This window comes from Sminthopsis crassicaudata, chromosome 3 (assembly GCF_048593235.1).
Source record: "Sminthopsis crassicaudata isolate SCR6 chromosome 3, ASM4859323v1, whole genome shotgun sequence".
Classification (NCBI taxonomy): Eukaryota; Metazoa; Chordata; class Mammalia; order Dasyuromorphia; family Dasyuridae; genus Sminthopsis; species Sminthopsis crassicaudata.
The window spans coordinates 263,841,071-263,856,545 of record NC_133619.1 but is presented as its reverse complement, the minus strand read 5'-3'; the positions used below and the strand labels follow the sequence as shown (position 1 = coordinate 263,856,545).

At 33.8% G+C, this 15,475-nt stretch overlaps 1 protein-coding gene across 4 annotated transcripts in view; it reads right to left on the bottom strand.

The window, feature by feature from the left end:
- Nucleotides 1–15,475, bottom strand: part of TIAM1 (TIAM Rac1 associated GEF 1) — a 125,196-nt gene that overhangs the window by 70,138 nt on the left and 39,583 nt on the right. For all 4 annotated transcript variants that reach the window (XM_074300672.1, XM_074300670.1, XM_074300671.1 and 1 more), the window contains exons 4-5: nt 12,156–12,328; nt 1,650–1,874 (exon numbers count right to left, since the gene is read on the bottom strand). In XM_074300672.1, coding sequence (XP_074156773.1) covers nt 1,650–1,874; nt 12,156–12,328 — 398 coding nt within the window. The remainder of the gene's footprint in view (nt 1–1,649; nt 1,875–12,155; nt 12,329–15,475) is intronic.

Here is a 15,475-nt window from a genome sequence, read left to right as displayed (position 1 = left end):
AGGAAAGGACCCCAAATTTCCAAATGTAAAGAAATCAGGTGTTCTTATACCTAGGGATAATTTTTTTTTTTCCTGAAAAGATTTGATTCAATAATAATGATAGGTGCAGAACCTTCAGCATATTACTTAGTTTTCCTTCCATTCTCCATTATATACTTCCTATTGACTAATCCCTAGCCCATAAACTAGAGGTATAAAAAGAAAAAAGCTCAAAAAAGACCAATTTTGTTCAATATGAACTTGTACCTTTTTATATCAGATAAATTATGTAACTTTTTTTTTGTGTGTGTGAGGAGACATATTTGGGACCAAAAATAGAGTGCAACACAATATATTTGTGAAAGACAGAAAGAAAATAACAGAAAAAGGGTTAAATAAATATATATAGAAAAAAATAGAAATTCAGAGAGAGGGAAGAAAGGCCCAAAGAAGGGAAATAAATGAACAGTAAACCAAACTAAATAAGTATTCCTTGGCATTCTTAATAAACTACTGTCTAAAACAACCATAATACCTATTTTGATGACAAATCTTGAAATGTACTAAAATATAACAAAGGGAAATTAAGATTACAAGTAGAAGCTAACATGCTGGCCCATTAGAGTACTGAAGTTTCAGCACATTACTAAGGAAAAAAAATAGCCACATAGACTTTTTTTTTGTAAATGGAAAATATTTAGATTCTGTTTTAATTTCACCTTTGTCTTCTTTTAAAAAAAATTATGCATGTTTCAATGTTGTTAAACATTACAATGAAAAAGATAAATTATTTTGACCTTCTGTAAGGAATCACTAAAGGAAGCTATTCTTAAGAGCTATTTCAACAACCAATGAATTCAGATGTTAGAGTATAATAAATATATACTCTACATCATGAAGCTGCCCAAACATATATCTAGGGAGTAGCAAAATCCTTTGATAACATGGAGGGACACCTAATTACATTATATATGTGGACACATTTATTATTTAAAATGCCTTCTACTTTTGATTCAATAAAATTATTTACTCTTAAATTTATTACAAGCCTCCAAATTTATGACAGTTCTGATCCAAAAGCCAATAAAGGGGATAAAAGTTCAATCTTTAAATGAAGCAGGTCTGCTTTCCTCAAATGGTACATCATTTGGGAGAGAGGGAAGATTTCTATTGGATTTTGCCTTATTGCCAGATTTGCCAGATGGATTGAGAGTCTGGATGACTGGAAAGATGGTAGTATCCTCAACCATGACAAGCAAGTTAGGAAGAAGGGAATGTTTGAGAGGAAAGATAGTGAGCTCAGTTTTGGACAGGCTAAGTTTAAGATGTTCATTGGATAACCAGTTTGAGATCACCAACATCATTCCCATTTAACTCATGAATAAATAACCCTGATCAAAGGCTGAGGAAAATAGGCAGTTAAAATTATGAATTTATCATCTAGATTAAAGGTTGATACAATATACAAATTGCATATACAATTTTTTGTGTGTATATATATACATATACATATATGTATATATATACACACACATAATATTTTTGTATATATACACACGCAAAAAAAGGTTGATACAATATACAATATAAAAGGTTGATACTACATAATTTCAAAGCAGCAAACACTTTCAAAAATCTAGAGATTTCAACTAAAAAATAGTAATGGTTACCTGATCAAGTATGGTTTTCTTCTTCTTGGAATCAGTTACTGAAGATAGCTGCATATCACCCATTTTCTTCATCTTCTCATCCATATCAATCTTTTGTTCTAGTTTTTTGATCTCTGATTTCAGGAGTCGAAGAGTGTCCTCTTTGTGGTGGTGTCTTGCTACAGCAGTTGCACAAGCAGAATGGATTGCAGTAATCCAGTTTTCTAATTCAGTTTGGCTGATAGTCTGTATAGAATGGACAGGTAGCAAAGAAAGCCATATTTTATGTAGCTGTCAGATACAAACCTGGACTTATCAGGAGAAATTATTCTCCTGATTCTCATGCTCATGTCTTTAGACATTATAGTGAAAAAGACAAGTTACAATGATCTTCTGTATAGAATCACTAAAGGAAGTGATCCCTAGGCATCATGAAGCTGCCCAGAATAATAAGTACAGGGTGCAAATAAGCTCTGATGACTCAATGTAGCTTGGAAGGGTCCCTGAAGACTATGGTAAATTAAAAAGTAGTAGAAAGGTCCTACCAAGCAGAAATAGCTTTAATGTGAATCAAGTGACTAATTGGATTATTAGTGGATTGGATGAATTCAGTAAAGAATTTTTGGTTATGGCAATCCATGAAAGAAATTAAAATTTGAAATGGTCCTAAGCCTTCTGCTTCTATGAAGAGAGTGATGAAAAAGCTAAACACTAACTTAATTGCCAGGGTTCAAAATATGAAATTGTTATTCAATGGAATAGGAGTTGATATTTTACTGGAAAAAAGAGTACCATAACAAAATTGACAATTTCTCAGGAAATGAAACTAGGATCATAAAGAAGTTGCTTCATAAGAAAAGGACAGGCTTTTTTTTTTTCTTTTTGGGGAAGCAAACAAGAGAATTCATAGTTGATTTATTTTTGTGTTTTCAAAGGTAATAAGAACATTTTATGGAAAATCAGTCATTCCATCTTGCAATTCTCACGATGAACCTTTGCAAAAAGCCTGCCATGAAAATAATTGTAGCTTATGATTCAGTATCTGCTACAGAAGATTAATAAGTAGAATAATAATTTGACATGGTCCTTCAAACTAAGTGAATATATTCTTTGATATTTAGTAACTTCAGTGCAAAAGCAGACATGAGGAGGATGATGTAGATAGGGTTGAGACTTAAGAAATTCAAGCTTTATTTGTAGACTATTCAGCAACCTTATCCCTTTAAGTGATGAATTTATTCTTTAAGAGAGTTAGAAAAATATAAATGTAAAGTACTGAATAATCATAAATATGGAATAAAATACATCATAACAGATATAAAACTACTGATTGGGAATCATGTAAGAATCTGTGTAATCAGTCCAGAAACATTTATTAAGCACCTAATATTACATGCCAGGCACTTTGCTAACAGCTAGGAATACTCAAAAAAAAAAAGGTGGGAGGAGAGGAGTGAAGAGGAACAGCTCTCAAAGAGCTCCAAGTCTAATGGGGAAAAAGTAGAAATTGAGATTTTAATTGGAGCATGAAATACACCAGAGAAGCCAGAAAGCAAAGTTAAGATGGAAGAGCATTACATGAATAGGAAGGGAAGGACTAGGAGATAGAGCAACTTGTTCAGCAAAGAGCCACAGTGTCAGTATCACTGAATTGAAGAGAATGTGGTGGGGTGTAAGAAGAAGGGAAAGGGAACCAGGTTATGAAGAATTTTAAATGTCAAACAGCAGACTTTATATTTGATCCTGGAGATGATAGGGAGTCATTGGAGTTTACTAAATTTGAGCAAGGGCGGGATGGTAATTACATAATCAGACTTGTGTTTGAAGAAGATCATTTTGAAAGATGAATGAAAGATAAATTGGAATGATAAGAAACTTGTGGTAGAGAGACCAAGTAATAGGATATTACAATGTCTAGATATGGTGACAGAGTGGTGAAAGTAACAGAAGAGATAAAGGGATCGCATAGATATTATGAAAATACAATCAATAAGTCATATTTTGAGGATAAAATTAATAGATTGGATATGAGGGAGTGAAAGAGAATGGGTTGAAGATTGTGAGCCTGGATGACTGGAAAGATGATAACATCCTTAATTATAATAAGCAAGTTAAGAAGAAGGGAATGTTTGAAGGGAAAGATAGTGAGCTCAGTTTTGGACATGCTGAGTTTAGGATGTCCATTGGATAACCAGTTTGAGATGACCAACAGGCAGTTAGAGATGAAAGACTGGAAATAAGGAAGTCATTTTCCTTAAAGAGGAGGAAGAAGAAGTAAGGGTTGAAGGATGGAGCCTCACTTCTTAAATGTGAATTATAGTGCTTCAGAAGGAGTGAAGTGAGCATTTTCAGGTCAAGTCATTGCCATGCATGAAGAAGTAGGCCTTCCTTATCAGCCTCTGGACATTTTTGTTAAGGACTGTGGTAGCATCACATGGAGAAATAGGAGGCCCTAAACTCTAACTTAGATCAATTCTGTGGAAGGTAACATAGGTCTTATCTGCTAGGGCGCTACAGAGAAAACTGGAGAAACAGGGAATCCAGGTAAAAGAGGCTAGAAGTGTATGAACATCATGTACATCAGTGTTTACTGGGTTTTCTGATATAAAAAGCAATACCTCTTTCAGTCCTACTTCCCTTTTTCCCCTTTGTCATTAAAATTTTTAATAGTGCTCTTGGATCCTTAGCAGAGATATATATTATTCCACCATCTTTACAAAAGTCAAATTTGATTTTTTTTTTAAGAGCTCTTCATCCCTCTCCCCCCCAAAAAAGTTAGTGGAAATATGTTCAATTCATCCAGCTTAACATTCTAGGTTCTTTAAATTTTAGCTTGTACACTTAGGATTACCTCAGCACTCTATACCTATTTAAAATGTAGTTAAATATTACTTTGTCTTGTGGTTGTCGTCAAAGGCAGTTACATTAGAAAGAAATTTTTGTTCCTGCTGGCCTGTCTAAATAAAGCAGCAGTCAGTGCCAATCTCTATTTTTAGGCTAAATCAATTTCCAGAGATACACAATCCATTAAAATATCTTTCCAACAAAATTGGTCCTTATTCAAAGGAATAAGCTATGCTGACACGAATGCAAACTGCCTCCTGTAGCTAGTTGAGCAATTAACAGTTTTCTGGAATATTTTATTTAAAAGTTTCAGGGTTAACAAATCACCAAGTTTCATAGCAGAATTTCTCATTTGATAAAAATACTTTACACTTCTCCCAATCCATAAATACCAACATCCTGAAATCTATTTCAGTAAATTAGTAATCTTACAAATTTAGGGTAAATTTAATTAGTCTTTAAGGATGTTAAAGTGAGTTTCATCAAAATAAATTCTCATGCCTCACAGTGGGGCATGAAGAAGCAAATATTTCTCAGTTGTATCCTCTGAACTTCTCTACCACCCATTACTTTTCAGTGAGGATATAAGAGAGATGCAGAAATGGGAAATTTTATAATGTTCTTGACCATCTAGTAAAAGCATAAATACTATGTGAAGAATAAAAAATAAAACTACTGACAGAGCCTGAGCATAATTACAAAAAATGTATTTGTACAATTTTGAACATTTTTGACATCTGAGGGTTAAGATGAAACTGACAGTTTAATTATTTAAATTCAATTTCCCATTTCTCTCCACTATAAGGCTTCATTATGGAGAAGAAGTAGACTCAATATTCTTAAAAGTTAAGGCAATAGATTAAAGACTCTATAAGTTTCTACAAATCTAGAAAGTCTTAGAGTGTATTCTCTAAAGACAAACTTCAATGCTAAGTTCAGGAAAGCTTAATATAAGGCTGCACTACTGGATAAAGAACTTTTTGGTCATAGGAACTCTGGAACATAAACCATCTCATTTCATTTTCTTTGTCAGTGAAAGGAAAAACCCACATTGAAGAAATCATAGACCTTTGAAGTAAATAAAGTCTGGATTTATCAAGATTGATTTCATATAATCAATAATGTGGGTAAATAGCAAGGATAAGAAATTTATTTCATGTTAAAAAACATTCTAGAAGACATATGCTAGCAACAAAATCATAAAATGCTAATTAAACCCTTTTCTAAAAATAGCATGATGTCGTGGGGGAAAAAAACCAATGAATTTGGGATCTGAAGAACAGGGTTAAAGATCTGGCTCTTGTAATCACACTGGCCATTTCATCAATCACCTTTAAGCCCTCAGACCAACTTTCTTTTTTTTTTTTTTTTAAATCTGTAAAATAAAGCTATCTAGAGGCATAGTAGTAAGGAAAGCATTTTTTTGAAGTTTAAAGTGCTATTTATTAATAATACAAGAAAAATCAAGAGATACTACATTAAAAAAAAAATACATCCTAAGGAAGAAAAGTTATTCAAACAAACTGTTTGAAGGATAGATTATTTGTGTGATTTTTGAATTGGTTTCATTTCTTTTAAGTCTAATTTATTTTATTTTCTCTGTATTGTATTATTTTTTACATTTCTAATCTTTGATTTTGCTAATTAAAGAAATTTTAATAGTCATTCTATATTTTAGAGAACAAATTTGGAGAATACATTTAAGGATTATCTGAATAATACACAAACAACCTAAAATTGCATGTGCTGCAGGGTTGTAGTAGATATGTAATTATATATGTAATATATATATATATATATAAAATTATAACAAAATGTTTTCACAGAAACAGAAAAAAGATGCTACTAATATAGTATAAAAAGACAATTTGTTTCATGTGTATTTTTATCAATATAACCACATGAATTTGCAAAGTAGCCAACTGGATTTTGATATTGTCTACAGACAAATAACTTTCAAAGTCATTAAAATGGACTCTGTCCTCAGTCCCTACTCAATATTCTTACCAGTGATTTGTATAATGACATAGAAACATTATCAAGTGAGGAAATGATGAAAAACTGGCAAAGCTAAAAAGGTAACATATAAAGCAATCATCGGAGTACAGGGGAAAAATAAATCAATACCTTCTCTATGCTGACCATTCTCTAATCAACCTATTCTGCTCCTGTCTCTCTGCTGACCTCCACTCTTATATCACCATCTCCCTTTGAGACATCTTAAATTGCATGTCCAATAGACTCGGCATATCCAAAACAGAATTCATTATCCTTTCTCCTAAAGGCAATTCTCTTACCTTCTCCATCAGTATAGAGGGCAATGCAATCCAACCTTCCCTTAGTCTCACAGCTTAAGAGATATCCCCTCACCTTCTCTCTCACTCCCATCCCTCCTCCATCATTCCTCCCTCCTCTTCCTCCCCTTCCCCCCGCCCCTTCTACCTCTCTGGTCTTCTTACACCTTATTTTTCAACATGTGACACAGGTTTCCTAACTGTTCAATAAACAAGACATGCCATCTCTTGGCATTTTCTCTGGCTGTTTCCTATGTCTAGAATGCTCTATATCTTCATCACAGGATTATTGGAAGTGATCTGATTAGAGATTATCATAATCTACTTATTGGATTTCAAGAAAATGACAATCCCATAGGATATCTATGCCCATAAAAATTTTTCATTTTTCTGTATCTTGAATCTGTGTAGCCTTATTTGTTTCCTTTGCACAGGTTTACTATTTTAAATGTTCTTCAAAGGACTTCTTAACTTCAAAAATTACATCTTTATAGATAAGTATTGTTTGGATCAAATGGCTCCAGAGTGCTTAGGATCATAGATAATAGACTTTTGGATCATCTCTTCAAAGGGAAGGGAAGGGAACATTATAATCCTATGTGCTTTATCCAATTTTACCAATTTCAAGGCTCAAAGATCCCAAAGGACCGATCAGGAGCTAACAAATACTATTAATTATTTCCTTATCAATCACTGACCTAGAATTCTGGGGAAGGGAGAAACTGAGGGAACCATATCCAAAATATGTCAGAGTTAGGTAATACCCATAGGTAATACTAGATAGAAAGGAAAACTGGAAACCCATTTCTGGTTTTACTCTAATCCTCTTCCTCTCCACAATTTCCTAAAAGACTCAAAGTCTTATCTCTTCCCTTTCTGACGTATCAAATGGCTATAAAAATATTCTTAAATAAATCTCATTTGGATATTTCAATTTAATGTATGGGTTATCTCTTTCCTTTCCTAGCATAGATTCAGCTTTAACACAGTGCTAGGCATATAGTAAGAGCTTAATAAATGCTTGCTGACTGACTGAAAGACTACAAAATTATTTATTAGGGAATATTTGACAACAAAGGTAGAACTGAAACAGGCAGCTTAGAAATATTCAATTCTGAAAACAACACCAATTATTGCTTATAGAATTAAGAAAGAAGATGTGTAACTACATCACAGAAATCACAAAAATAGGTGATAATCGAGGTTAGAGCTTAAAAGCAAATTTTAGTGGAAAGGAAGATATGGAATCAGAAAGTTTTGGTCTGAATTACAGCTCTTGTCAAATATGTGACTGCTGTCACAAACTCCTTAGGTCATAGATTTCTCATCTGTAAAATTAAAGAATTTGGATTATCTGAACTCTGGGGTTGTTTCTAGCTCTCAAATCTATTAACTTAAAAATTACTTCCTGTTTTAGCTCCTCTCTCTAACCCCATTTTCCCCCCCTACATTTCTTTTTCTTAAAGTAAAATAAAGCCATTTTCATTTAGCAAATCTCTCATAAATATAGTACTCAGAAACAAACATACTACATTATGCTTGAGAACAAGAGAAACTCCAAGGCAGAACTCCATATTATTATAAATCAGAATCCTGTTACTTTGAACAAGTAAGCATGTAGTTAGTAAGTAAGGCTCCATAATCTAGTCTTGCAAGGTAAAACTAAACTTTTTTTTTTTTTTAAGGATCTGTTAGCTCACAAACACATCTTATGTTTTTCATAGCACAGAACATAACAGCCCCTTAAAGAATTTCTTAACACTTAAAAACCGTTAGAGAATTAATTTTTTTCTACCAAGTGAACTCACTGTGCCTAATAAACATGCAAACAAGAAAAAAATATAGGCATTAATAAGATATGGAAAGAACAAGATGCAATGAGCTTTCTGGTAAAGCATATGACATCTGAAAGTAATAAAATTATGTAGGCATGACAGGAACTAGAAGTATACTGTATCATGTAGGAGGCATGTAATATCTAAGGATTAAATAAGAATAGCTATTATTGTGCCAGTGATGCCTAAGACATAAATCCCAAAGGAAAAAATAACTCCAAAACAACTACAAGATAAAATTCAAAGGAAAACACTGCTTGGACACTGCCAGAATTTCTAAAAGAAATTAAGTGAGAATTTTTAAGAGTTTTAAAATTATGATATAAATGAAATGAGAATTTAAAAGAAAACACAGGCAGAAAATGAGAATGTTGGAGGCAAGATTTGAAAGAAGAATTAGTAGCTTCACATAAAATGTGAAAAAAATCCAAGTAAAGAAATCCTTGAAAATTAGAATGATCAAACAATAATGAGAAATGTTCAAAGTCAAAAATCTGAAAAAAAGAGAAGAATAAATCTAAGGTATCTCCTATCAAGAATAACTAACTTGAAAAATATATCAAGGAGCATGAAAATAATTAGACTAAACATGTGTGATAGCACACACCTGTAATCCCAGTAAACTAAGCAACTATCTTGAATGCAAGGGCTCTGAGCTGAATTGAGTTCGGGCTTGTTAGGTATCTGCACTAGATTCATCACCAATGTTGTGAGTCACCAGGAAAGGTGATAGGGGAGAACCAAGTTGCCTAAGGAGGAGGAAACTAGTTAAGGCAAAATATGCTTAGCTGCCAATCAGAAGTGGGATCAGTATAACCTGTATTTCCAAACTGGATGAGATGGTGAAGCCCAGCCTTAAAAAATTTCATGAATAAATGAATGAGAATAATTGGATTATCTGAAAATTAGAAGTAGAAAAAGAACCTGGATATCATATTTCAGGAAATAATGAGAGTATGTATATGTATTAAAACCAGAGGATAGAATAAAAATAGAAAAGATTCCCTAATCACATGCTAAAAGTTAGTCCCAAAATAAAAACTTCTAAAAATTTGTAAGAAAAATCCCAGGGCTTATTGGTTTAAGAAAAAATACTGCATGCATACTCAAAAATAACAAATACAAACATCAAAGAGACAAAGTTAGCGTGACAAAAAAATAATAGCAGCTATCATTAGAAAGGAGAGTATCTGGAACACAATATTCCAAAAGACAAAAGATGCAAGTTTACAACCAAAAATAGCTTACCTAATAAAACTGAGTAAAATCTTATAAGAAAAAGACAGATCTTAAATGAAATGGATAACTTTTAAAGCATTCCTGATGAAAAGAGCAGAATTGAGTAGAAACTGAAATACAAGAACAGAAGTCAAAAGAAATATGTTACATAAAGATAAATCAAGATAAAAAGCAATGATTAAGGGCTTCCTATATGCCAGGCACCTGTACTAAGTACTGGAGACATAAAAAACAAGTAAAAAAAAAAAAAGAGAGAGAGAGAATTTCTGCTCTCAAAGACTCATATTCTACTGTGGAATGACATATAAAATAGAGGTGGTAAGAGTAGAGGTAAAAAGAAAGGTTCAAGATTAGTCTAGGCCATTCCTCAAGATGGAAGTTCTGGGAAGAACTCAGCAATGGAACATAGTACTGGGGGGGATGGAGTCAACTAAGACACAGTAGCAGTTTTTTCATTAAAAAAAAAATTAAATAAGCAATTAGAAGGGACTATACAAGGAAGTGTTTACATTCTAATAAAGGGTCTTGATAAAAACTGTTCCCTGTAAACCTTACTATCATTAGGGGTCACAGGGGAGTTTTGATGATGTTAATAGAAGAAAGGAAAAGGAAGGAAAATCATTAGTAGGAGGAAAAGTAGGGAAACATATTTTATATAATTGGGCTATTCAAGTAGAAAACTATAAAACCAGGAAGAAAGAGTAGAAGCAGTAATCATCACTCCAAAGTTATTTTCTTCTAAACTGGGCAAATGAGTATAGAATACAACATGAACAAAGGGTTTGGTGTAGAAATATATTAAACTAGAAAGAGAAGTAGAAGGAAATTGAGAAAGGGGAAAGGGAAGAATGAGAGTATGAGTAGCAAATTTAATCAGATACTGGATCAAAAAGGGAATATCTTAACAAATTATGGCAAATTAGTATAATGGAATACTACCATGCCAGAAGAAAAGACAAATCTGAAAAGATTTGAATGAATTGATGAAAATTTAAATAAAGCTAGAAGAATACTTTTTACAATAACACAACATGACGAAGACAAGTAATTAAAAATTGAAAACTGTGATTACTGCAATGATCAACCATGATTCTGGATGAATTCTGAGAATGATGGTAAATTTTGCCATAACAAGATGGTCTTATGTTATAATAAAAGTGTGTGTGTGTGTGTGTGTGTGTGTGTGTGTGTTTACGCATATGTGCATCACTCGTGATCTCACTGACATTCACATTTGAAGGAAAATGACATGGCAAATTACATTTTTCTAAACAAAAGAATATAAAACAGAATATAGAATATATTGAACATAAAAAAAGCAATGCAAAAGTCTAATAAAATAGCCCCTGCCTTTTTTGTGGTTCTTCAGAACGATCTAAATATCAATTACTAGAGCAGGAAAGAGAAAAATAAGATCTCAAGGGACTCTCACTTAAAATATATATTTAAAAAATAAAATATATATTAACTGAGCATCATGTTTCTAAGGTTAAAAATAGGTTTGTGACTTTAGTGAAGACATTATGAGCTACACCAACATTCTTTCTAAAGCAAGGGATAATTTTGGATAGCTATTAAATATGAATAGTTAGATTTTGTCTCTCATGTTAAGACAGCAATTAAAATATAAAGCTGCAGCTAGAACAAAGAATAGGAAATATTAGGGGAAGAGAATTCACTAAAAGAAAAAAGAATTCACCAATGAGAAAAAGAAAATTTCTCATTATATGAGAAATATAATATTTCTTATTACTTAAAGAGGAAGCATTTTTTAAATCTTGTGTGTATAATGTTACTGAAATTCTTTCAAGTCTCAGGTAGAAAGTTATGATAAATTAGTATTTTTAAACTCTTGTAAATCTACTCTTCTGATACCTAAAACTTCATACCCCCTTAAAAGATAAAATGAAATACAATAATCAGAAATTCTTTATGTATAGCCTGGATTTGTCTCACACTGTGATTAGTATTTAGAGAATCAAATGGGGTCTTGGATTATATACCTCATTCATATCTCTTCTTCAATAAAGCAGTTTTCTCAATATCTTGGATTTATCAGACCCCTCTTGGAGAATATGCTAATTCCTGATAATGAGTTTAAGCTTCTGTTGTTACCTTTTTCTTTCAACTCTTTTCTTTGTAAAGAGTGTTAAAAAAAAAAAAAAAAACTAAAAAAACCCCAAAAACTCAATAATGGGAAAAAGGAGGGCTGCTCTATAAAAGGGAAGGATTTAGTAAAAGAAGGGAATAGCATGTAGGGGAACCGATTTTTTATACAGATATGAAATTTCCTCAAATTAAAGGAGCAGACAAACCTGAAAGAGGAATGCATCACCAAGAGAGTTACTGAGGCAAAAAACAAAATCCTTCTTTGGATGCTCAGGCACTGCTTGCACGATGCTGTTCTCCACCCAGACTGCATGCTTGGGAATGCTGTTGTGATCTATTCCAGACCTCCCATCACTCTCATAGAAGAATAATGTGCATCCTAAGAAAAAAGATCAGAGGCATTCAATATATTAGTTGACTGAAAAGAAATGATTTGTGTAATAATAGCAAGCCAAAGCAATATGAAAACCACCACCTGAATCCAACCAATAGGAAGCAAGCAAAATCTTAAAAATCTTACTTTGAAAGTGATTCTCATTTCTTTGGATTAAAAGCAAACAGAAAATCCAAAGAGGAATGGTATCAAATAGAAAGGTAGTTTGGTATGATGTAAAGAGTTTTAATCTAGTAATTGAAACTAATAAATAGTATGATCCTGGACTCAGAGCCTGGAACATTAGCACATAGTTGGTGCTTAATAAAAGCTTGCTGACTGATGGATTGCCATTTCCTACTCCAGATTATTTTTTACAGATGAGTAACTGAGGCAAAAGGGGTTAAGTGAGTCATCCAGGGTCACACTGCTACTAACTGTCTGAGGACAGATTTGAACTCACAAAAAAAAAAAAAAAATGAATGTTCCTGACTCTAAGCTCAACACTTTATTCACCAAGCCACCTAAAGTGTCACCTATGATTAATAATAGATGATCTCTAAAGTTCCCTTTTGGATTTTAAAACTCACAATTCTATATAATAAATTTTCTTTATTTTCTCTTTTACTTATCCTTTATATTCATTTTTTCCTTCACAGTCCTTTCCTCCCCAAGCAGTCTCTCTCATTACTTCCAAATGAGATTTTTTTTCTAGTTCATGCTGCTGATCTGAAAGATTTTTTTTCTTTTCTTAGCCTATCTTCTTCTTCTTTTTTTTTTTAATTATTACAGCTTTTTATTTACAAGATATATGCATGGGTAATTTTTCAGCATTGACAATTGCAAAACCTTTTGTTCCAATTTTTCCCCTCCTTCCCCCCACCCCCTCCCCCAGATGGCAGGTTGACCAATACATGTTAAATGTGTTAAAGTATAAGTTAAATACAACATATGTACACATGTCCATACAGTTATTTTGCTGCACAAAAAGAATCAGACTTTGAAATAATGTACAATTAGTCTGTGAAGGAAGTGAAAAATGCAGGTGGATAAAAATAGAGGGATTGGAAATTCTATGTAGTGGTTCATAGTCATCTCCCAGAGTTCTTTCACTGGGTATAGCTGGTTCAATTCATTATTGCTCTATTGGAACTGATTTGGTTCATCTCATTGTTGAAGAGGGCCACGTCCATCAGAATTGATCATCATATAATATTGTTGTTGAAGTATATAATGATCCCTAGTTCTGCTCATTTCATTTAGCATCAGTTCAGGTAAGTCTCTCCAGGCCTTTCTGAAATCATCCTGCTGGTCATTTCTTACAGAACAATAATATTCCATAATATTAATATACCACAATTTCTTCAGTCATTCTCCAGTTTCTGGCTCTTAGCCTATCTTCTAACAAAAGCTATTCATACCCCCTGTCTCTGCTTCCTCATCTCTTACTCTAATCTTCTGCAATTTGTATTTTGAACTTATCACTCTGCTAAAAATGCTCTCTCCAAATTAACAACAATCTCTTGATCGCCAAATTTCTTCATTCTTTTCTACCTATCTGTTGCATTTTATACTTGACAACTTTCTCCTTCTAGATATATGTTTATGACACCAACCTCCTAGGCCTCCTCCTACTTGTCTAGTTGGTTCCTTTTTATTCTTCTTCTTCTTCTTTTCTTCTTCTCTTCTTCTTCTTTTTTTTGCTGGCTTACCAATTATATTTATGACTCTAAAATGGGACTCAAACAACCACAAGGAATATTCAGGAGAGTGAAGAATAAGGATAGCATCAGTATTAGAAACCTTAAAGATTGGCAGAATAATGATATCATCGATAGAAATAGGGAATTTTGGGGAAAGGATCTGTTTTGGGTGGAATGATGAGCTTTGCTTTGGCCATGCTAATCTGAGATGACACAATTAAAATGTCAAATAGGAATTTGGTGATGTGGAATTGAAATTGAAATAAGAGATTGGGAGTGGATGTATAGATCTGGGAGTTAACTATACAGAGATGATCTGATCTGCATAGAGATGATAATTAAATCCATGAGAGCATGATCCATGTCATGAGAGTAAACCCATGAGAGTGAGAAGAGAGTGGTCTAGGACATATGACTAGGACAGTGCATGGTCATGGTATGACTGATGATTTATCAAGGGAAATAGAAAAGGAAAAATCAAACAGACAGGAGAATCAGGAGGAAATAGTGTCATGAAAGCTGAGAAGAAGAGTGGATCTAAGAGACGGTGATCGATGGAGTCAAATATAGTAGACGAGTCAAGAAAGGTAAAGAGTGAATGTAAAGGGCTAGAACTGAGCAATGCACTTGGATGATGAAGCACGTGAGACTAATTGCCAATTGGACGGTTCCCTATTAACTTGTTTAAGGTTGACCCTCCCCAGCTGTTCTGTGCTGACTTGATTGGTGAGACAAAGAGAGGGAAGTGACTTGTGTGGGAGGAGCAAGAGAAACTTGGGTGGTGGAACTCACGCTCACTTGCACTCGTGACCTGGCTTTGGAGGCGACGGTAAAGATCTAGAATAAAGACGTTTAGTGATCCTGACTCTTGCTGATTTCTGGAAAGATAGAGTTCCAGCATTGCCCCCAAATGCTGGAACTCTATCTTTCCAGAAATCAGCAAGAGTCAGGATCACTAAACGTCTTTATTCTAGATCTTTACCGTCGCCTCCAAAGCCAGGTCACGAGTGCAAGTGAGCGTGAGTTCCACCACCCAAGTTTCTCTTGCTCCTCCCACACAAGTCACTTCCCTCTCTTTGTCTCACCAATCAAGTCAGCACAGAACAGCTGGGGAGGGTCAACCTTAAACAAGTTAATAGGGAACCGTCCAATTGGCAATTAGTCTCACGTGCTTCATCATCCAAGTGCATTGCTCAGTTCTAGCCCTTTACATCTCCCGCTTTCTTTTGTTTTAGACCACAGGAGGTCGCGCCATCCCTGACCTTTCAGGGAGATGAGAACCCCAAAAAGGAGGTGATCACGCCCCCCCTGACTTCTCAGGAGGGGAGATGAAAGCACTAAAAAGGAGATAATCACGCCCTCCCTGACATCTCAGGAAGGGAGATGAGAAGCACCAAAGAGAAGTGGGGATTTGCTAGCGGGTTTCTGGATTGAAGGGCCTTATTAGAGA